General features: G+C 43.9%; 1 protein-coding gene and 1 pseudogene across 1 annotated transcript; both read left to right on the plus strand.

The window, feature by feature from the left end:
• Positions 1-10,642: 10,642 nt before the first annotated feature.
• On the plus strand, positions 10,643-16,496 carry CTSL (cathepsin L). The gene is made up of 8 exons (XM_017860806.1): positions 10,643-11,425; positions 12,674-12,809; positions 13,112-13,234; positions 13,335-13,481; positions 13,666-13,890; positions 14,665-14,827; positions 15,485-15,602; positions 16,114-16,496. The coding sequence occupies exons 2-8, from the start codon at positions 12,684-12,686 to the stop codon at positions 16,211-16,213; spliced, it is 1,002 nt and encodes a 333-aa protein (XP_017716295.1). The 5' UTR covers positions 10,643-11,425; positions 12,674-12,683; the 3' UTR covers positions 16,214-16,496.
• Positions 16,497-17,810: 1,314 nt separating this feature from the next.
• LOC108521147 (eukaryotic translation initiation factor 3 subunit J-like) lies at positions 17,811-20,905 on the plus strand (annotated as a pseudogene).
• The last annotated feature ends 2,727 nt before the right edge of the window (positions 20,906-23,632 follow it).

Genomic DNA, 23,632 nt, shown 5'->3' on the forward strand with positions numbered 1-23,632 from the left:
AATAATAATAATAATAATAATTACAATTATTACTGGTTTAGAAAACTTTGAGCTCCAAACCCATTACAGGCAATGTCATAAATTTTAAAGATTATTGTCAAATCTGGTGAACACTCTATCAAGTTTAGTTTCATTTGATTATACATAAGCTGTAAGATTTTCTGACACTGCAAGTTTAATTGTCTAGTGACTTATTTTCAACACTTGTTAGTGCCAACACTCATTATCCAATTGTCATTCATGTCCTTCTCTGCCTGACTTTATGGGCTGAATTTCTGTGCAGGTGCCTTTTGCTGGGAAGGCAGCCTTCTCAGTGCTCTGGGCCATTCTCTGTGTGGTTCCATTGCCATCCCGCTCCAGGTACCAAAGGATTCAGCCTCCAAATTCTGTTGCCCACCTTGGTGGTTGGACACATACTCCTGGAGGACCTTGAGTCAAAACAAGCCACATACATCCTGTTGACATGGAGAACAGCCAGCTACTGAGCAAACGTGCAACACTGGTGATATTGTACAGTGTTCCCAGCTGTGAATTTATCTCATTGTTTTCACCCAGTGACATTTTTATCTTATCCCTCCATAAGCCGGGCAAAAGTACACTAAAGGCTTGATTATATTCTCTCTTGTCACTTTGGAATGACTATTTTCATTTTTTATTTGAAAATGAGAAATAAAAAGGAATCTTACTTCTCTATGCCCCTTAAAGCTATTTCCAATAAAGATCCAATAAAGAGTAGCTTTTCTTTTTTTTTGAAATGGAGTCTTGCTCTGTCGCCCAGGCTGGAGTGCAATGGCACAATCTCAGCTCACTGCAACCTCTGCCTCCCGGGTTCAAGTGATTCTCCTGCCTCAGCCTCCCGAGTACCAGGCACTACAGGCACACACCACCACGCCCAGCTAATTTTTGTATTTTTAGTAGAGAAAGAGTTTTACCATGTTGGCCAGGATGGTCTTATCTCTTGACCTCATGATCCACCCACCTTGGTCTCCTGAAGTGCTGGGATTACAGGCATGAGCCACCGCGCCTGGCTGCTTTTTTTTTTTTTTTCTTAACTGACTCTTAAACCTTGAGAAGACTTGCTATTGCCAGTGGTTCCCACACTTTGGGAATGTTATGAAATAGCAAACTTTTATAAAGAACATGGAGGATTGACACTCTGACACTTTGTTTTGCGAAGAACACACAAACAGCAATAACTATCCAATGCTGTCACCAATCATAATGCCCCACAAGAAAGAGAAGGAAAGAAAGAAATTAATAAATAGAGAAAAAATATTCCAAATGAAAAAAACTAAGAAAGTAAAGAAGCAAGGAAGGGTGGGGCATGGTGGCTCACGCCCATAATCCCAGCACTTTGGGAGGTTGAGGCAGGTGGATCACTTGAGGCCAGGAGTTCAAGACCAGCCTGGCCAACATGGCGAAACCCTGTCTCTACTAAAAATACAAATATTAGCCAGGCATGGTGACACGCTCCTGTAATCCCAGCTACTGGGGAGGCTGAGGCATGAGAATCGCTTGAACCCGGGAGGCAGAGGCTGCAATGAGCCGAGATAGTGCCACTGCACTCCAGCCTGGGTGACAGAGCAAGACTCTGTTGGAGAAAAAAAAAAGGCAGCGAGGAAGGAAAGAAACAAAAGAGAGAGAGAAAGTGGGAAGGTTATAGTCTTAGAATAATTAACATTCCTTTCAATGGAATAACTTAATCTTAGCGGAAAAAAAATTACCCAGTGCTCCTCATTTTTCTCCATTTCCCTGGAACAGTGAAAAGTTCACCATGGGCCACATGACTCTAAAGGCTTATTGCTGTGTTGTGTTTGCTCAGGAGCCTTTGCTCTTTGCTATGCATAGAAGTTCAGGGAAAGCCCTCAGGCCCCATCTCGTGACATATTTCATGACCATGTTTATTCCATCCCCTGAACGCTAAAACTTACCCAAGGCCCTTGCGTGAGGGCCACACTTTAGGAAGCACAGTAATTCTGGTTGCTCTTAAAATAGGGGCATAGGATCCAAGAGTCAGGAGGAAATGCGATGTCTCGAAGTTCAGCCAGAGCATCACCCGCCATGAAATACAAGGGTCAGTCAGTCTCTGCTCAAATCATCCCAGAGTTGGATGACTGGAAAAGCAGATTTTAATTCTACGTGAGCTGACACTTGCCACCTGTACTTCTCATCCCTTGTTCTGTCTTCCAGGTTTTAAAGATGCCTTGAATCCTCCTCCACGATACCCGCTCCACTATTTGTTAGCACAGATATGATGCTGCTCACAGATTGTGTTCACTCCTAAAGACAGTGGTGCAAGGCAAGGTGACCTGGAGCCAGGCCATCCTGAGTGCCCACCCAGCTTCCCAGCAGCCCGTTGGAATTTGGAAGGACATTTGCCTCTGTTTATAAAGCCTGGCTTTTTGCTAAAAGCCAGGGTCTCGAAAATGTTGCTTTATTAATAGAAGTTATACCCCAAACATTTGGCTCTTGTTCATTCCATTTCCCCTTTCACAATCTTAACTACTCCCAAGACAATGGATACCTCTGTCTGTATCAAGGGCAGATTGTCGAAAAGAAAGTCAACAGGAAATAAACATTATTATTTCAAAAATACTATCCTCATCCATTTAAAATTAAGGGGCTAGGAGAAAAGGATATGAAGATTTAATGTTGAATGGGTTAGGAGTTTCAGTTTGGGATGAAGAGAAAGTTCTGGACATGGATGGTGGTGATGGTGGCACGACAATGCGAATGAACTTCATGCTGCTCTCAAAAATTGTGAAAATGGTCAAGTTTATATTATATCTATTTTACTGCAATAAAAAAAATTTTTGGTTTTCAGTGGGCAGGTGAATAAGGGAATCCTCTTGCCACCTCTTGGCAAGAGCAAGAAAGGAGGTTGGAATATCAGCAGTGTGAGCTCTTCCAAGGGCAGTGGTGACAGCCTGGGAGACTGGTCAGCGTAGCAAGGGCAGGTGCAGGTCCCTGGTCCTAGAATGTGAGTGTGGCAAGCCAGCCTTAACTTCTGTCTGCCTAGGAGGTATCCTAGGAGGTGAGCCTTAGTGAGCAGGGGTGAGCTCTGTGTGTGTGCAGCAGCAGATTATCTGTCTGCTCATGGAGACTTTGTAGATTGCTCAGAGTTGCCTAGAGGGAGGGCCCATGGGGCCTGAATTTCAACCTGCACTCAACTCATCAAGCCATGGGCTCTCTCAGGGCCATGTCTGCCTACCCCTTGCAAAGCCTCTAGATGGGTGACCCTGGGCTCTAAGCCTGACCATTCTAAAATACTATTTGGCACAGCCTGGATGAGGTTTGTACATAGAGTGTGTAGATCCCTCAAGTTCCCTGAACACTCCACCATGCAAATCACGCAGAGAAATCAGCCAGGAGGAAGACGAGGTGTGGGAGAAGAAGAGCACCAGCCAGGAAGCATCACTCCAATGCTGAGTACATGAGGCTGATGAAGAGAATGTCCATACCATTAAAGAGACTCCAGCATTCCTTTCCTATGTTTGTCACCCTTTGCCCTTGTTAATGCCTGAATAAAACTGAACATGAGAGTGTGGCCATGGGAATTACAGTATAGGCCTAAGGAGAGGTTGTAAACTTGAATTTCATCAACACTTGACCATTTCCTCCCATGTTCTGGGAACTAATTAGCCCCTTTCTGTTTCACCCATGCAGTAACCCTTCTCTTGGGCTTCAATTACTCCAGTATGCTTTCCAGAACTATCATATTCCTTTAATCTTCTTGAAATAAATTTGACTTGGATCACACTCCCCCAAATCTAGTCTCTTTCATTGTTCAGGGAGCCATTCTTCCTCCCATGGTTGTGCAAGTGTCCTGGGGTCTTCTGAGCAGTCTGTGTTTGCTGCCTTTGGTCATCCCAATCTGTCTGACCTACTTCCCCACCATCCATGCAAGCCTGAGTGTGGAAATATTCCAGAGCCCACATGCTCCAAGCTCAGCCACCCCAGGCATGAGTATGAGGAGGCTACAGCCCTCAGCCTCTTACAGAAAACCCTTGTCACTCTCCCAGTTCGGGAGGTGACTCTTCTCGCCTCTTTCTCCAACTCCACCAAGCTATGGACAATTAATTCCTTGATGACGCTGACCTCTAGGTTCATAAGAGAGGTTTTCAGACCGGCTCCAGGAATTTAGAAAATCTTTTCCGCTCTCTTCAGCCTTGGCTTTTGGATCACTGTGAACTCGGCAATCTATCGGGAAAGTCTAATTCTGAACACTGATTCTTTTCTCTCTTCACATTCCTATTGTTAAAATTCTGATCATCTGTGAGAAAACAATATCCCTGGCCATATAGGGTAGAGGTCCTTGTAAAGGGAACACAAAAAAGAAAAAAAAATCATATTTGCACAAGAAAGTATCATTCCCCTTGTGTTATATATACCACGGGTCTGCAGGCATAAGACTGAGGTCAGACTGTGAGTATTCTCCCCTCCATCCCACCCTCCACCTGCTCTGTGACCTGCTGCAGAACCCCAGGCAGAAGATAAGATTTCTCCAAAACTCAGTGGGGAGTCACAGAAAACAGGAAGTGCTTTTGAGGAAGTTTTGAATGGAAGCAGATGAGAATTGCTCTGTGTGCTAGGAAATGACCTCTCAGCTGCTGCCCTTGGGAGAGGTGTGGTGTCTTGGTTGCTGCTCCTGTGAACTGCGGAGAAGGTCAGGTTTAGCATACACTGTTCCCTGTGGTCCTCCTGCAATTCTCCTAATGACTGCCAGCCCTCAGTACCACGGTCCCATACACCCCTACAGCACTGCATTCCCATTTGTTGGAGTTCCACCTCCTGAGATCAAATCCTGGCTTCCTCACTGACTAGCCCTGTGCCCTTAGGCAAGCTCCATAACCTCTCTAACCTCACTGTACACATCTGTAAAATGGGGATGAGGGTTATCCTGATGATCAAATGCCATAATACATGACAAGGCGAATGCAGTGCTTGGCACGTAAGTGAGCAGTGTGTTCCCAGTTGACCACTGGTTTCACAAGGCCAACAAGGACAGTGGGATTTTGGGTGAGTCTGGGTATTTTTGCCTTGCTTATCTGTATTTTCTATGTTTTTCATAATAATTACTTGTTCTATTTGTTTTTCACCTAAAAAATTATTGAAAAATAACAGATGAAACTGCTGGAAAGACAAAGGCTAAGGTCCTCTGAGAATCCTTGAAAACAGCCACTAATAAGTTATTCATTGGAAATTTCAAAGGGAAATTTCCAAAACAAGCCACCTCAATGACAGGCTTAGTGCTCTAGGAACAAGGTGGAGGGGATACGGGCCATTATTGTTTATAAGCCAGAGAGCTGGTGGGTTACTTGCTCTATCTGGTAATTAAACATTCACAAATTCTACATTTTTAAACAAATCAATGGCTTTTTCATCAAATTATGAACAGGCCAGAACATAGAGACTGAAGCTTGAAGGCAAATGTTCACTCCTGTCTACTCCACATTTGTTTTTCCAGGACAACACAACAATGGTCAGTCCACTAAAAGTCAAGGAAGTCGTGATTTTTCTTGCTAGAAATCAAGAAAGTCGTTTCTTGATGTGCTTATTACGTTTCTGAGAATATGCACGAGAAGAAGGAGAAAAACACAAGCCTTCCAGATGGGCCACTGCCCATTAAGCTTGCATTTTAGGGAGAGATGATGCCCACCTTTAACCTCTTTCAAGGCATCACACATTTTGGGGCTCAACAACCAAGAAACAACAGAGGAGAAAGCAATGATGACGGAAGCTGTTTTGGTTGAGAAACCCCAAGGACCCAGGAGCTCCTTCACCCTACATCGAACCATGGAAGAGAGCTCGCCAGAGATAGGGCGTTGGCACAGCTCCAGGTCATGCTTATGGTACCATATCCCTAATCCATCCCTCTTTGCTCTATCCTAAGACTTCAGTTGACTGGCCTTCCCCAGGTCTCAAGGGCTTGTCACATTCTTCATTACTTTTCTGTGTTTTTTGACAATTCTATCTAAAACCTTCAGTAATGTGTGTTAAGGTATGGCTCCCATAAGAGTGTTTCAATGATTCAGGGGCACTCTAACCTTCCAAAACATTTGTAAGAAGAATAGTAGCTGTGTGCTTGGGACTGCTTTCTAAGCACTACCTAACCTATCTGCTTCAATCCTCTCAATACCCACATTTTTAATTCCCCTTTACAGGTGAGGAATTAGAGGCTCCACACATTTAAGTGTCTTGCCCAAAGTGACATGGTTGTCAAAAAACTGAACTACGATTTGAACCCCAAATTATTTAATTCCAAAATAAGTGGCCTTAATTACTCTTTACTTGTGTACTTGATTCTTGTCTGTGTCTGCCTGTCAACCATCACGCTCACCACTCACCCAACAAGTACATCCTAAATAAGTATTTGCAGAATGAACGAACACTATCTTCCCTTGAGGCCCAGAGACTGGAGGCATCATGGTGGAACAGCAGCGGGTCAGTGCTTTATTTCACAGTTCACTGAAACATCAGGGCCAGTGGCCTTGTGACGCCTAAGGAGTCCAGACAACTTTGGAGTCCTTGGTACAAAAGGAATTCCTTGTTTACTTGCAGAAACACTTCATGTCGAGACTTTTGTAGTCTTCTTCCTTCCTTCTTTCCTTTTTTTCTTTTACTGTTTCTCTTTCATTCTTTCCTTCCTTCCTTTCTTCCTTCCTTCTTTTCCCTCCTTTCCTCCTTCCTGCCTGCCTGCCTGCAAGCTTGATCAACCAGCTTAAGTTGTTACAAAACTAGAAAACCTGAATTAAGTAGAAATCATGAATTGAACATGTTTCAGAGAGAAGAAACTAAATCTAGCCTCAAATGAGAAGTTTATTTCCCAAAATATGAAAGCCTTTAAAATTATGGCTAGCATTGTTTTCTTTTCTATCAGGGCTCTAAAATCAAATCTACAGGTGTCTGATTTTCATAGACTTCATAGACTTTGGGGCATGCCTCAACACCCAGCCTCATCCCTCCTCTTCTCCTCTTGGATTCAGTCCCTTCTCCTGAGTTGGGAGGTTATCTGGACAGTGTCTTTGCTATCTGCGTTGCTCTTCTCCCCACCACCCGTGTGCATTTGCCCCTCTGTCCCTCAGTGCATTTCCCCCAGGATGCTCTGGCCACACTGACCAGGTGTCTCCATCTCTGCCCCTTCTTTTTCCCCTGAGTGCTGTCCAGTGTTCTCTGGAACCTGTGAACTTCCTGTGAATGCTAAATGCTAAGAGCTTCTCAAAATGAGACTCCATGTTCTAAACAGAACCTATAATCAGAATTTCAGGGAAGGTCAGCTGCCTTCCACCCACACAAGCACTTTGCTGTGTAAGACATTGTCTATGGAACATCAATGTCACTTGGGGCCTTGGAAAGACATTCAGGAAGGGAGTTACTGAGTCTAAATTTCTGGAGATGTGTTTAGTAGGGAAGAATTCACTATAATCCATGAATGATTGATTGATTTCTAGAAAGGTTCACAAATGTTTCTTTTTGACACTCAGGACTGGACCTCTGAATCAGTGCGGAACATGAATGAGAGCGGTCAGGGGAGAACTGGAGGATGCTGATGGAGGCTGGAAGGCTTGCAGTCACCTGCATGTGCTTATCTAAGTGATGAGAATGTAGGAGCAGCAGTACCTGGCCCATCACTACCCTATGTTTGTTACAGGAGATAGGACCGTCCTCCCACAGGTCAGAGCTATTGTTAATCAAGGTGACAGTGGAAGATGCGTTCCCACTCCTGACTTCTTGCTGTAAATAGGCTTCCTGAGTGGTGTTGGTTTATTTTGAATTTGGGAGCCAGTTCAATCAAATGTTTCACTAGATTCAACTTTGATGAAAATACTAGCAAATCCCCCAACTAATAAGTCACTATAAGTAACTCAGGGCATCCGTCCTGCTCCCCACATAAGTGAGTACTGGTCCTGAGGAAACGGGACCACATATATAGGGAACAAAAGTGATACAATGGGCCATGATGGTGTGATGAGTTTCCCACTGATTGCTTTGGGTAAATTTTGCTGGCCATATAGGTTTCAGTTCCTCTATATAGACAAGGAAATGCTCCTCATGACCGACAACAGCTCGTGCACCAAGGCTGTCTAGTCATTAGAATGGTCTCTAGAAGACAATATCGTCAGTAATCACTGTTCGCAAGGAGTTTGCTTCTGTGGTACTGTGTCATTGCTAATAGTTTGTTTTTTTTTTTTTTTTTTTTGAGACGGAGTCTCGCTCTGTCGCCCAAGCTGGAGTGCAGTGGCCGGATCTCAGCTCACTGCAAGCTCCGCCTCCCGGGTTCACGCCATTCTCCTGCCTCAGCCTCCCAAGTAGCTGGGACTACAGGCGCCCGCCACCACGCCCGGGTAGTTTTTTGTATTTTTTAGTAGAGACGGGGTTTCACCGTGTTAGCCAGGATGGTCTCGATCTCCTGACCTCGTGATCCGCCCATCTCGGCCTCCCAAAGTGTTGGGATTACAGGCTTGAGCCACCGCGCCCGGCCTTGCTAATAGTTTTTGTGAGAGCAACTGCATTGCGGGAGGCCTGATCCAGGGAAGGCAGAAACCAAAGCCTGTGCTCCCAAGAAGGTTATAAGAAATGAAGAAAAACACCAGCCCCTCTGCAGGAGGAAGCTGGAAATGGTTGGAAGGACCACCCATGGCTAGAGACCCAGCACTTGGGTCATGACTCACCCTGGGTAGGTCACATACAGACCCCACTTCTTCAGGCCTTGGTTGTGGATCACACCCTGGATTCTTCCCTTCCAAGTACAGCCCAGTTGTCATGATGCTCCTTGAGTCAATGAGCTCTTTGGTCTGCTCTTCTGCTCAAGCAAAGAAAGGGTCTGGCTTCAGTTCTCAGAGGCTGATAAGTAACAAGGGGGCAGAATATGGGAGTATCCTGCAGGTGCTCCCAGCATCTTCCCTGGCTCAGGTGCCGGAGGCTTGGGGTTTTCTAGCTCTTGACCTCACACTCTCGAATGTTTGTTTTCCAATTCCTTCCTGAATAACAGGGTGAACATGCCACCCCTTCTGGTGGTGAATAGGGTTCCTGAGAGCTGGGAGGTCACAGTCCAGATCCTGAGGCTCTTCACCAAACAAGTGCTGGAGAGCAAAGCCACTCACTCATAACTCCCTCTCTTTCTCTTTCACATTTGGGGAAGGGGGGGCCATCTGAGCAGTTTCTCTCACACTTCCCAGTAAGGAAATCACAAAGGACCAAGTGAGCTGCTACTGCGCCCAGCCAGGACTGATGGCTTTAAAAGAAGAGGAAGAGAGACCCGAGCTAGGACACTCGACTCCCTCGCCCTGTGGTGCCCTGCACCACCTTGGGCCTCTGCAAAGAATCCCCACAAGCAAGAAGGCCCTCACAAGATACACTCCCTGGACCTCAGACTTCCCAGCCTCTAAAACTATAAGAAATAAATGATGTTTCTCATAAATTACACAGTTCCAGGTACTCTGTTACTAGCAACAGAAAAGAGACTAGGACAGATATCACAGTTAGATTGTATTTTACTGAGAAGTAATGCACAAAAAAAGGAATAATTGGCCAGACGCGGTGGCCCACACCTGTAATCTCAGCACTTTAGGAGGCTCAGGCGGGGGAATCATGAGGTCAAGAGTTTGAGACCGGTCTGGCCAAAATGGTGAAACCCCATCTCTACTAAAAACACAAAAATTAGCCAGGCATGGTGGCGTACACCCGTAGTCCCAGCTACTCCGGAGGCTGAGGCAGAAGAATCACTTGAACCCAGGAGGCAGACGTTGCAGTGAGCTGAGAACGTGCCACTGCACTTCAGCCTGAGTGACAAGAGAGAGAAATAATCTCCAAACGTAGTAAACAAATTCCTGCAGACAGGAAATACAATGGTGGATACCTGAGCTAGGAGAAGGGGAATGGGGAACTATTATTCAATGGATACAGAGTTTCAGTTGAGGAAGATAAACAAGCTCTGGGGATAAACAGTAGTAATGGTTACACAACGGGAACGTGCTCAATGCCTCTGAATTCAAAATTGGTTAAAATGGTATTTGTTATGTTAGGTATATTTTACCACTTAAAAAATTATAGGTGATTGTGCTTCTAAAAGAGTTATCAGTTTAATCTTCAGTAGAACTCAACTGACAAACAGAAATACACAATGACTTCATTTTAACAAAGTCAAAATATGCATACGAAAAGGTTATGGGGAAAAGGCAGAGGTAATTATTTTTCCCCGAAAGATATTGTCTACGACGAATGTTTTTATGTAATAAAAAATAAAATGACAAAAGTTTAGAGTGTTTGTGTGTTTTGTTCGTTAAATCTTTAATTATATAAATTAATATCTACATTAGATTAAGATACATATTTTTCCTCTATCTACAACATTTCTCCATTCTCTGTATCTTAAATTCTGACATTAAATGTCATTAAATTTCTTAAATCTCAAGAGAACGACTTGGTTACCAAGGAAGATATAATCCATAACCTAGAGAGTGGGCGAATAAAAGCAGCTTCTAATGTTATCAACTGCTTTTCTCCTGTCAACCAAATGTTTCTGTAAATAACTCCTTTCTGTTGGTTTTGGGAAAGACGTGGGAGAAGGAAGAATCTCTGAATGGAGAAGTCTGGAAAGGACGCACGCCAAAACGCCCGCGCTCTCTGGAGACGCAGCCAGTCTCCTCCCTCCTAGGGTCTAGTCTTGACGATAGCATCTCGTGTTCTGGGGACGCCTTTCCCTACCAGATTCTTCTAAAGCCCAGCTGCACCCACCCTTAAGTGGGAGATAAGGCTTCTGCCCGCGGGCTCTGCATTCTTCCACCCGGCCCCACCTTTGCTGTGGACTAAACAGGAGCCACTGGACTAGAGTACACTGGCTCTCGGCTATGCGGACCAAAGACTCCAGGACTAAGGAAAAGCAAGGTTGGGCTGAAAGTCCATACTGGGCTTGCTGTAAACATCTTTTCAGGAGCCACCTGCCCAGTGCAGTAAGTCGGGTACTTAGTTGATTCGAGCGCTCCAGGGAGACGCCCGACCCTACTCTGCGCAGCCCCGGGGCACCAACTCCGCTTCCCCCAAGTCCACTGAGGCAGGCGCGCCCCGCTCTGGGACAGTCAGTAAACAAGCCGCGAACCGCGCCAGGGGTCAGAGTACCCAGAAGCCCCGCCCAGCTGCCGGCGCAGCCAATCGTAGCGCAGCCAGGCGGTGGGGCGGTACCGGCCGGGCCCAGACCCGAGGTTTTAGAGGCCGAGTCAGGCGAAGCTGGGCCAGAACCGCGACCTCCGCAACCTGAAGAGTGGCGTCCGTGGAGTGCGCCTGCGCAGCTACGACCGCAGCAAGAAAGCGCTGCCGGCCAGGCCCAGCTGTGGCCGGACAGGGACTGGAAGAGAGGACGCGGTCGAGGAGTTGTGCACCAGCCCTGGCAACGAGAGCGTCTGCCCTGAGCTCTGCTGGCCTTAAGGTGGGGAACCGGGGGAGGGCAACTGAGGACCCCGCGGAAGCGCGGAGACCACGCAGGCGGGGTCCCTGGTTGAGCGGGCAGGCTAGCCTCCGAGCCGGGTGGACACAGGTACCGCAGCCAGGCCGCGCCGCGCCGACTCAGGGCCTGGCCCGGTCAGACAGGGAAGCTCAGCCCCCGCACGCCAGACAGCGGTACTCCTGCTGGCGTCACCGCAAACATCCTCTGACCGCTGCAGCCTGTGTGTGGCGCAGTCGTCACGTCCCCGCCCTTGCCACGCCTGGAGCCCTGGAAGCTGGCTGCGGGGCGCTGGCTTCCCGCGTGCGGCCATATAACCCCGTCCCTGATTTAGGGGAGCAATTTGGGGTGTCCGCAGCACAGACCCAGGTGAGTGAAGGAGGGAGCAGTGTGTGCTGTCCGTCCCAGTTTTTCCTGGGAAAGCATTTCAGAAGGGTTTCATTTAAGGAGAGGCTGGGGCAGGCGCGCTGGCTCACGCCTGTAATCCCAGCACTTTGGGAGGCTGAGGTGGGCGGATCACCTGAGGTCAGGAGTTCGAGACCAGCCTGGCCAACATGGTGAAACCCCGTCTCTACTAAAAATACAAAATTAGACGGGCGAAGTAGCACACGTCTGTCGTCCCAGCTAGTCAAGAGGCTGAGGAAGAATGGCTTGAACCCGGGAGGTGGAGGTTGCCGTGAGCTCAGATCGCACCGTTGCACTCCAGCCTGGGCGACAGAGCAAGACTCCATCTCAAAACAAAAACAACAACAGAGAGGTTGGAAAACATATCTCAGCTTCTGCTGTTTGTTAGTCAAGAAGATGTGTGAAGGCCTCCTAATTCTTGGGGATCTCTTTGTCACTACTTGGGAATCCCACCTTATCATTAGTGAGGTTTTGCCTGGGCACAAAACCTGGATCAACTGTTTTCTGGTTTCCTAGTTGTTGCCTTAAGCTTCTCACCCACAAGGTGCTTTCATACCTTTCTCATAACCTAAATTATCATCGCGTAAACTGTTTAAACTCTTACAGCTCTGGACACGTTGCTTTTCATTTTGGGGGGTCCATCGAGCACCTCCATGTGCCCTCTTTTTCTCCAGGCACATCCTTGGCCTCTTCCACAGTCCTTGGGTAAATGCTTGGAAGAATAATTTAAATATTTTTATTCTACGATGATGGCCCTAATTTTCAGGGGCAGTAAGATTGCTTTTTAGGATCAGTCTAATCAGATCCTCATTTCTTTTCCCTTCGTAGGTTTTGAAACATGAATCCTACATTCATCCTCGCTGCCTTTTGCCTGGGAATTGCCTCAGCTACTCTAACATTTAATCACAGTTTAGAGGCACAGTGGACCAAGTGGAAGGCGATGCACAACAGATTATATGGCATGGTTAGTGGTACCTGAAACTTCCTCAGAAAGAATAGTCCTGGCTGTTGAGAAGTTTTAGACAGAGTAGCTTCTAGAGGCCAGCTTTTACCAATAGCCTAATGTAATAACCTAATGGCACCGATTATGAACACAGTATGGGCATTCATCCCTTTTGTGTCTCAGTTTGGGGAACAGCATCCCCAGAGGTGTCAAGCCTTCCCTGGCCATTGTTTCTCTTCCATCTCTGTCTGCAGAATCACTTGGTGAGCATGAGTTGGGTTTTAGGTAGAAATAAAGAGCATCAGTTACATGTTTGCCTCTAGAATGAAGAAGGGTGGAGGAGAGCAGTGTGGGAGAAGAACATGAAGATGATTGAACTGCACAATCAGGAATACAGGGAAGGGAAACACAGCTTCACAGTGGCCATGAACACCTTTGGAGACATGGTGAGTGTGCTGTGGACCGCCGAGCTCTGCGTTTCCTCTCCTCAGTTCTTTACTAAAGTAATCTCTTGCTTTTCAACATTTTATTTCCTTTTCCTTGAAGACCAGTGAAGAATTCAGGCAGGTGATGAATGGCTTCCAATACCGTAAGCCCAGGAAGGGGAAAGTGTTCCAGGAACCTGTGTTTTATGAGGCCCCCAGATCTGTGGATTGGAGAGAGAAAGGCTACGTGACTCCTGTGAAGAATCAGGTGAGACAGTGTCAGGGCCAGACCTCCCATCTTCCCAGGAAAGCCAAGAAGTGATTGACGTCTTTGTTTTGGTAGACTTTAAAGCGATGTGCAGTTCACTTTTTAACAGTATTCAGATGTGTGAGCTGTTGTCAAAGTCTTACTATTTTTTTGTAAATAACAGCTTTTTTTATTCCCTCTTCAGGGTCAGTGTGGTTCTTGTTGGGCTTTTAGCGCTACTGGTGCTCTTGAAGGACAGATGTTCCGGAAAACTGGGAAGCTTGTCTCACTGAGTGAGCAGAATCTGGTAGACTGCTCTGGGCCTCAAGGCAATGAGGGCTGCAATGGTGGCCTAATGGATTATGCCTTCCAGTATGTTGCCGACAATGGAGGCCTAGACTCTGAGGAATCCTATCCATATGAGGCAACAGTAAGTGGAGCTCCTTGTCATCATTCCAGCGCAGCTTTTGGGAGGTGGAACACTTTCAGAGATAACAGATACCTTTTTCGGAATTCATGTATTAGGGCTGGGTGGGGTGGCTCACGCCTGTAATCCCAGCACTTTAGGAGGCTGAGCCGGGTAGATGGCTTGAGCTCAGGAGTTTGAGACCAGCCTGGGCAACAAGGTAAAACCCTGACTCTACCAAAACTACAAAGAAAATTAGCTGGCTGTGGTGGTGTGTGTCTGTGGTCCCAGCTAGGCTGGGGTAGGATGATTGCTTGACTGTAGGAGGTGGTTGTGCAAATGCACTCTCCAGTCTGAGTGACAGAGTGAGACCCTGTCTCAAAAAAAGAAAAAAAAGCAAAGAGTTCACATATTAGATGGCAGAATGTATATCTGCAAATTGTCAGTACTGTCATTGTAAATCATTAGCCTTTGCACAATCCTGTGATTAGATGGTTAACATATAGCTGTTCTTGCTTCTGTGTAACATGAAGAATATACAAGCCATTCTACATATACACATTTCTCTATTGTGAAAAATGTCTTATGGAAGTAAACCCAGGGGTCTCATTGAAGAGACTGGAGCCAATTTTCAGTTTCAAATTAACTAATAGCATTTCACTTCCTGGGATGATTTATAACAGTGGTGACTTGGAAATCCTAAGCCGCACACTGCTGAGTGTTGTAGTTCTAACTCATGTTCTCCAGGAGGAGGACAGCAGTCATCAAGTCTTTTTTTTTCCCCTTTACCTTTGAAAGGAAGAATCCTGTAAGTATAATCCCGAGTATTCTGTTGCTAATGACACCGGCTTTGTGGACATCCCTAAGCAGGAGAAGGCCCTGATGAAGGCAGTTGCAACTGTGGGGCCCATTTCTGTTGCTATTGATGCAGGTCATGAGTCCTTCATGTTCTATAAAGAAGGTAAGCATTTTTTTCTTTGTAGAAATTGATGCAGAAAAAGAGTATCATGACATACGAGAATGATAGACTCTGGTTTGTAAAGTTCAGTGTAGATATTTAGGTGCTTAGCATCATAGTTGTTTATTCTGTACATGCAATATTTATACCTGATGTTTCCATTTGACCTTATGTTGAGCATATCTCCATGAATATAAGTACTTCATAACTTTTTATAAATAGCTATATCATTTACTGTGTAGTTTAGTATACTTAAATATTCTGTAATTGTTGAATTTCTATAATTTTTCCAAAGATTTTTACTTCTGTTATTACATCTGAAAAGAGCCTTTTGATTCAAGGATTTTGGTGTTCTGTGCTAGTTTTTTAGATTGATATCCTAGAGTAGAATTGCAAGCTTACAAAGAGTGGTCTTTTATTCCTCTAGGAAAGTTTTTTTTTTAATGAAGGGTTTATGCTGATTTCTGTTTCTGCTAGTTGTAAATGAGAGCTTAAATCCCTAGCCTGGATAACAATAGATCTTACTGTTGTTAAGAAGTATCTGGAATGTGTGTCACTTAACTGAATTCAGAGATGCCTCATTCCCTGTGGGTGACAGGATGGGTTACTGTCGTGTATCTACTGGAACTTCTCACCCCAGCCTTCATTTTACTATCCCAGGCATTTATTTTGAGCCAGACTGTAGCAGTGAAGACATGGATCATGGTGTGCTGGTGGTTGGCTATGGATTTGAAAGCACAGAATCAGACAACAGTAAATATTGGCTGGTGAAGAACAGGTATAAATTGCCAGAAATAGTTATATTTGAAATTCAAAAGAGAATACTTATTTGCCAGCAGTGTTTGGATACAGTTCCATGCGCCCTTAGGCATACTTCTGAAATCCCCAGAAGTCTAAGTTGATCATGTAATATTAATGTTTGATTACAAAAGTAAGATACTGTCACAAACATCTTGGGAGTATTCATATAGTATTTGTTCCATTGTATAAATGTGTGTCTAAATCTGAACATTTTTTAAATTCTGAGGCATATCTGGCTGCAAAGACATCCTATTATTTTCCTGTCTCTGATCTGCAGTTCTGTGAAAGGTCACAGTTTTGAGGCTGGGATGGAACTTATGTCCAGGTTCAGACTCAAGAATTTTTTAAGGATAAACAGGAACATTGCCTCTCCTGATTATTTCTGTTAAGTCTGTGGCCTCTGGCACAGTGTTTAAGTTGGGTGTTCCTGTTAGCAACCCTTTGGGCTTTATTCTTTGTCTGAAATGGAAAACCTGCTCTTTTTTCAGCTGGGGTGAAGAATGGGGCATGGGTGGCTACATAAAGATGGCCAAAGACCGGAGAAACCATTGTGGAATTGCCTCAGCAGCCAGCTACCCCACTGTGTGAGCTGGTGGACAGTGATGAGGAAGGACTTGACTGGGGATGGCGCATGCATGGGAGGAATTCATCTTCAGTCTACCAGCCCCTGCTGTGTCGGATACACACTCGAATCATTGAAGATCCAAGTGTGATTTGAATTCTGTGATATTTTCACACTGGTAAATGTTACCTCTATTTTAACTACTGCTATAAATAGGTTTATATCATTGATTCACTTACTGACTTTGCATTTTGTTTTAAAAGGATGTATAAATTTTACCTGTTTAAATAAAATTTAATTTCAAATGTAGTGGTGGGGCTTCTTTCTATTTTTGATGCACTGAATTTTTGTGTAATAAAGAACATAATTGGGCTCTAAGCCATACCTGCTGTGCCAGTGGCTCACTAGGAGGAAGAGTGGGTGGCCTTCTGGGTCTTCTACTTACAAACGTACAGATCTCATGTCAGCTGCCCAGTGGCTGTGTCTGACCCAATCCTTGATTGCAGCAAAACTTGAAAATGATCTATGAGGACAAAGGAAAACTGTTTGAATAAAGAAAAAAATTCACTTTTTAGAAAAGTGAACATACATATATATAATTTTAATACTAGAAAAAGACCTTAGTGATCGTGTTTATTTCGCCCAAGGTGGTTGCATCTCAGTCAAGTTACAGGGCAAAGGTCTCAGCCTGTTTCTGGAGCATCTTCCCCCACTGCTGGTGAAGGCCCTGTGGACACTTTGCAGTCGAGGTGGGTTAGGAACTAGTGCATTGGCAAGGCTGTTTGTTTTTGGGTCCTCAAGGGATGAGGAATAAACTTCAGGGTTTGAGGCTGGGGTTCAGAAATGGTGCTCTGGCCTCAGAAAGTAAAAGACAGGTGAGAGGCTAGAAAGGATCACCTGTTGCCCCGTTTAGAGTAAGCTACCTGAAAATAACCTGATCTACTTTTCTTCTTTTTTAAATAGAAAATCTTCCCACATTGTACTAGCTAAACAGCCCATACTTGCATCACCTGTGTTTTTTCGGAAGTCTCTTGTTCAAACGGAAGGAAATACAAAGAACAAATGAGAATGTCTGATGAATAGACTCCATATCACAGAGGAAGGTAACTAGGTGCACAATGGAGTCTCAGCTCACAAAGCCTCTGGAAGGCTCTGTCCAAGTCCTTCTCGATTGGACCATGTGCCATGCTGGACTCCCATGTGCCCTTCCCGAGTAGTTGCTAAAATTTCAAACTTTTTCACCTAAAATGACAAATGTGGCATCTGTGAAATTCTTTGGGTATTGTAATAAAAGTCACCAGGTGTAATAAGATTTGGGGAGGTTCCCAGGCTAAATCCCTCGTGCAGGTTGGGACTTATATTTGATACAACTAGAATTTGTATACAACACCCACTGCGTGCTGGTCATCACCACCGTGGAAGAGACAGACCCTGACCTCAAGGAGCTGAACTGTTAGTGAGGTGATGAGGGAGGGCTTCCAAAAAGAAGTTAAAGCAGATGGCTAGAGCAGCTAGTCAATAAGGAAAGATGAAGAGGTGAGCATCTTAGCAGAGACTAGCACATAAGCAACCTTGAGAAAAGACCCTGTAGTTAACAGACCCAGTAAAAGTCACTGGGTCCAGATGTTGGGAGATGAAGCTGGTCAAAAGGTAGATTTTCAGGTAAAGGAGCCACTGGAAATGTAGTGAACAGACTGTTTTGGTTTTTTGTTACTATAAAACAGTGGCAGGAGAATAGCTTGAACTCGGGAGGTGGAGGTTGCAGTGAGCCGAGACAGTGCCACTGCATTCCAGCCTGGGCAACAAGAGTGAAACTCCATCTCAAAAAAAAAAAAAAGAAAGAAAATATAAAAGAGCTCTCAAAATTCAGCCATAAGAAGAACAACCCAATTACATAATGGACAATTAACTTAAACAGACACTTTACCAAATCTATGGGTGGCATAGATTTGCGTGCTCCATGTCATATTTCATCATGGAGATGCCAATGAAAACAATGAGATACCACTACACACATACCATGATGGCCAAAATCCAAAACACCGACAATGCCAAATGTTGGTTAGGATGTGGAGGAAAAGAAAGTCTCATTTATCGCTGGTGGGAATGCAAAATGGTACAATCTTTTTGGAAGACAGTTTGGCAGTTTTTAAAAAAATAAATCCTAACATACTCTTACCACACAATCCAGCCAATGCCACTCATTAGTGTTTACCCAGATGAATTGAAAACTGTGTCCACACAAAAACCTGTATCATGGTGAGTGGTGACTATCTGGGCCATTGCACAGGTGGTAAAATAATTTACCAAGGCAATTGTAGGTAAAGAAAGGCAGATTTATTAGAGAAAGTAGGAAAATATGTTGCAAGGGCACAACAGGCAGGTCAGCAAGAGAGGAGCTGACTGCCAGGAGACAACAGCTTACTGTGGATTTTATGGAATGGTATTTGTGCTGGGTGCTGAAGTGGGCTTTGTGCAGTACTGATAATGCCAAAATTGCAGTGAGCTCATTTGCATTTTTCTATCAGCCAAGGGTCTGGTGATGGCTGGGTGCAGGAAGATTGTAAGTTATTTGTGCAGGAGAACTGTGTGTCCTGGACCGTGAAGAAAGGCAAACTCATAGTTTATCTGCTTTCTTTTTTTGCTTTCCCTCCATCCTGCCAGCCTGACTACCCCTCCCCAATTAGGACTCCACAATCTGCACACTAACATTTATAACAGCTGTATTCATAATTGCCCAAACTTGGAAGTAATCAAGAAGTCCTTCAGTAGGTGAATGGATAAATAAATGTAGTAAAGCCAGCCAATGAAATATTGTTCAGCACTAAAAAGAAATGAGTTCTCAAGTCATGAAAAGATATGAAGGGAACTTAAATGTGTATTACTAATGAAAGAATCCAGGCTACATACTGTATTCCAACTATTTATCTTTCTGGAAAAGGCTAAACTATGGAAACAGCGAAATCATCAGTCGTTGCGAGAGATTAGGAAGTAAGAAGGGGTGAATAGGGAGCACACAGGATTTTTAGGTCAGTAAAACTATTCCGTGTGATACTATACTGGTGAATACGTGTCCTCGTACATTTGTCAAAACCCATAGAATGCACAACACCAAGAGTGAATCCTAGTGTTTATTATGAACTTTGGATGATAATGGCGAGTCACTGTAGGTTCTCGGACTGTAGGAAATGGACTACTCTGGTGCATATGTTGATAGTGGTGGGGGAGGGGAGGTTGTAGGGGTTTGGAGAAGAGGCACATGGAACTTCCTGTTCTTTCCACCCAATTTTGATAAGAACCAAACTTAGCTGTTAAAAATTATGGTTATTAATTCTAAAAAAAATCAAAGAATATCTAATTTTTTACAAATTGCTCTAATTTCAGAATTGTGCATTAAAAATATGAGATACTACAAAAAAATTATAGCAGTGCTTTAGACAGGAAAGGGGCATGAGAGAACTTTCTGGAATAATAGTAATGTATATCTTGATAGGGATTTGGGTCATACTGGTATATGCAATTGTCAAAACTCAAAGAACATACACCTCAGATTTGTGCATTTCAATCAATGTGAATTGTATAGTAAAACTAGGATTTTAAAACAAGTATTAAACCCTTGTTAATGATATGCATGCTAAAGTATTTAGGAGGAAGCACTACCTGCAAATTTCTTGAAAGCACGTGAAAAATAACATGAACTAATGGACAGATAGAGGCAAAAATAGATATATAGATGTGAATTAAAACAAATAATAAAATGTTAATGACAAAATCTTAGAGATAGATATATGGTATTCACTGTAAAAATTATTTCAACTTTGTTGTATGTTTGAAAATTTACATAATATAATGTCAGGGGAAAATTGCAGCAGAGATAATATTCTAAATAGCTAAAAAAAAAATTTTGACTTTCAGAAGACCAGACTCCTTGAGAGAGAAAAAATTATTTTTGTTTTATTGTTCGTTTGCTTGTTTTTTAATTCTGGCAGCAGCAGAGGAACTCTGACTCCTGAGGTGCAGAAAAATTCTCCATGGAAGCCCCGTGAAGGAGGTGGGGGACCGCTGCAAAGGCGAGGAAGAGGACAAGGATGAGGATGTCTAGGATAACTGGGATGATGGTGATGACAGGAAAAAGAAAAAAGAGGAAGCAGAAGTAAACATTTTAGAAAAGAAAAAACTAGCAGAGAAGATAAAAGAGAAAGAACGGCAACAGAAGAAAGGGCAGGAAGAAATTAAAAAGGGGTTAGAAGAAACTGAAGAACTCCAGGTGCTAACACCAGAGGAACAATTAGCAGATAAACCGCAGCTGGAGAAATCACAGGACAAATCAGACATGAAATTAGCAAAGGCAACTTTTGGTGTTAAGACTACTGCATACAGAACGGATGCTATAAACCCATCTTCAAGGGATGACCTTACAGAGTTTGGAAAGTTACTAAAAGATAAAATTACACAAAATAAAAAGTCACTATATTATGCCAATTTTTTGGAAGTCTTAGTTGGAGATGTGTGTATTTCATCAGAAACTGATGACTTGGAAAAAGGTTCCCAGTACATTGTGCTTTGAAGTGAAAAACAGAAGCAAGCAAAGCCAAGCCAAAAAGAAGAACAAAGGTGTGGTTCGTGCAGGGAGATTAAAAGCCACCACGATAAATGAACTGCTAGATTATGGTGGTTATGATGCAGGGTACGCACAAGACTATGAAAACATCATGTGACATTGCGTCTTTTCCTGGTGTCGTCTTCATGTTGCCCACGACCCCTTCAACGCACAGCACAACTTCCTTTCCTTTCAGTTCTGCCAAATGCTACAATCGAAGTGCAGTCTCTTTCGTCCTGGTTATTTAACCCCTTGACACTTAGGTGTTAACGTGCAAATGAGGGAGCTTGGGTCTTGCTGCCTAGGGGTTAAAATCAGGAACCTCAATTGCTACTAAATCATAGTCCAAAGCAAAACAAACCTAATAATGTTGTCATTTTTGGTTTCAGATTTCGTAGCAGCAGTCACTAAAAATTGGAAACAGAAAAGTGCAACATGACAAAATAAATTGTGTAGTACTTAACAGCACTATTAAAAATAAATTGTGTAGTACTAACAGCACAAAGAGGTATTAACCATACCTCCTTGAACTACTTCCTAACTTGTCAAGAGAAGCAGTTTGCAGCAAGGGCATGTGGCATGCACCTAGTATTAAAATTGCTTTGTCTTAAAATTGAATGTGAGGCTATTAAAAATACATTGTGAAGAAGACTGCTTATGCCAGAGTGAAGATACTGTGGCTGAAAAGCACTAGTTTGATTAAAATTAAATGACCAAAGCCTTCCAACTTTGAATCCGAAGAGGGTAAGCCTCTTCATGAGAGCATCACATGTCGTGGATTCTCTTGAGTACAAAGACTGAAACCACCTTTGCGAAATCATGACTGAGACAGCGAACGAGATCTAACTTAACCTGCTCCATCTTGCTTCTAACCTCCAAGCTGTCCTTGTTCATTCTCGGGTGTAGGCCGAAGTAACTTTGGGAGAAACTTAGTTTATAGTTTAAAACAAAGACGATAACAGCCCTATCCCAAAGCAGACCTCCTCCTTGCCTGGGGACTACTGCCTTTGCAGGACTAACATTAGTCACAAGATTAGAAATTACGGTTTAGGAGTCATGCGGCCAGAGGCTGCAAGATTCTGACCCTCCCTAACCTGTTCCTAAGATCAGTGCGTGAGATATTTTGCAGGCCCTGCACTTAATGGATCAGTCGGCACCACCCAGACTGATAAACTGTCTCATATGACCTTGTGACCCCCACCCAGGAACTGACTCAGCACAAGAAGACAGCTTCGACTTCCTATGATCTCTTCTCTGACCAATCAGCAGTCCTGGCTCATTGGCCTCCCTGCACCCACCAAGTTGTGGTTAAAAACTACGCTCCCCTGTCAGGCTCAGTGGCTCAAGCCTGTAATCCCAGCACTTTGGGAGGCTGAGGTGGGCGGATCACGAGGTCAGGAGATCGTGACCATCCCTGGCTAACATGATGAAACCCTGTCTCTACTAAAAATACAGAAAAAAAAAAATTAGCCAGGCGTGGGGGCGGGCGCCTGTAGTCTCAGCTCCTCGGGAGGCTGAGGCAGAAGAATGGCGTGAACCCAGGAGGCGGAGCTTGCAGTGAGCCGAGATCGTGCGGCTGCACTCCAGCCTGGGCGACAGAGCAAGACTCCGTCTCAGAAGAGAAAAAAAAAAAAAAGAAAAAAGCTCAAATGCTCTTCGGGGAGACTAATTTGAGTGATGATACAGCTCTGGTCTCCCACACAGCCGGCTCTGTGTGATTTACTCTTTCTCTATTGCCGTTCCCCTGTCTTGAGATATTGGCTCTGTCTAGGCAGTGGGCAAGGTGAACCCCTTGGGCGTATTTCTACTGATGAAGTGCTTCAGCTGGGAACTGCAGGACTCTACCTGTTTTTGTTTGCCTGATTTAAGTGTCAGAGAAACAAATCTTAGTTCTCCTGGGCTGCAACAAAACAACTTTACCAGGGTTTTGGCATTTCCTTTCTTTTCCTTTATAAAATACACTCAGCAAACTGCACCAGTTAACTACAGTTAGATAAATTGTTAACAATTATGACATTTGCAATGTTTATAAAGCAACCATTTTAAATAAAAAAATAACAAAGAGCAGTAAAGAAGTTTATTCTGTGAACAAAAGACAGCAGTTTCTGTCCCAGCCTGGAGAAGGGTCAGAACATGAGAAGGATTTGAAAGGAGAGCAGAGAAGTCACACTTGGGTGTGAGTCCCTGAGCCACAGAGGTAGGGGAAGGGAGACAGGGGAAGTGTCAGGAATGTATATTTTTGCACATAAGAGTCTATGGCTGTAAAACTGATCATTATTATATGTTCATATAAACATATTACATGTTATTATATATTAAGTTTATCCCAAATGTTTCTGACAATGTATTAGATTGGTGCAAATGTAATTGCGATTTTTGTCGTTACTTTTAAATGGCAAAACCGCAATTATGTTTGCACCAACCTAATACTTATTAAAGACAATTTTCAAACTCGTAAGTTCTAGAACCCTTGTGAGAACAGTTTCCCTAATATAACTGATAAAACTCCTTATTAGATGGGAAAGCAGTGCTCTTTTTGTTTGTTTGTTTGTTTGTTTGTTTTTGAAACAGGGTTTCTGGTTCTGTCACCCAGGCTAGAGTGCAGTAGTGTGATCGTGACTCAATGCAACCTCCACTTCCCAGGATCCCAAAGTTCTAGGATTACAAGCATGAGCCACTGTGCCTGGCCACAATGTTCTTGTGATCATTGGAATCTGTAGTGTAATCCCACCATAATAATTTGGTAATGGGAGTTTAAAGTCTCACTTACACTTAGAAAAGAAAGTTTTAATAACAGGAATAAATTAAGGGGATAAATTTTTCTGAAGTTTTGTTGAAACGTTTT

Source organism: Rhinopithecus bieti, unplaced genomic scaffold (genome assembly GCF_001698545.2).
Source record: "Rhinopithecus bieti isolate Rb0 unplaced genomic scaffold, ASM169854v2 scaffold_57045, whole genome shotgun sequence".
NCBI lineage: Eukaryota > Metazoa > Chordata > Mammalia > Primates > Cercopithecidae > Rhinopithecus > Rhinopithecus bieti.

Excerpts from the sequence above, each read along its gene's own strand:
- CTSL (XM_017860806.1), top strand. The coding sequence starts at position 12,684 with ATGAATCCTACATTCATCCTCGCTGCCTTTTGCCTGGGAATTGCCTCA. Across the intron at positions 12,810-13,111 it reads ACAACAGATTATATGGCATG|AATGAAGAAGGGTGGAGGAG; the intron begins GTTAGTGGTACC and ends GTTTGCCTCTAG. Across the intron at positions 13,235-13,334 it reads TGAACACCTTTGGAGACATG|ACCAGTGAAGAATTCAGGCA; the intron begins GTGAGTGTGCTG and ends TTTTCCTTGAAG.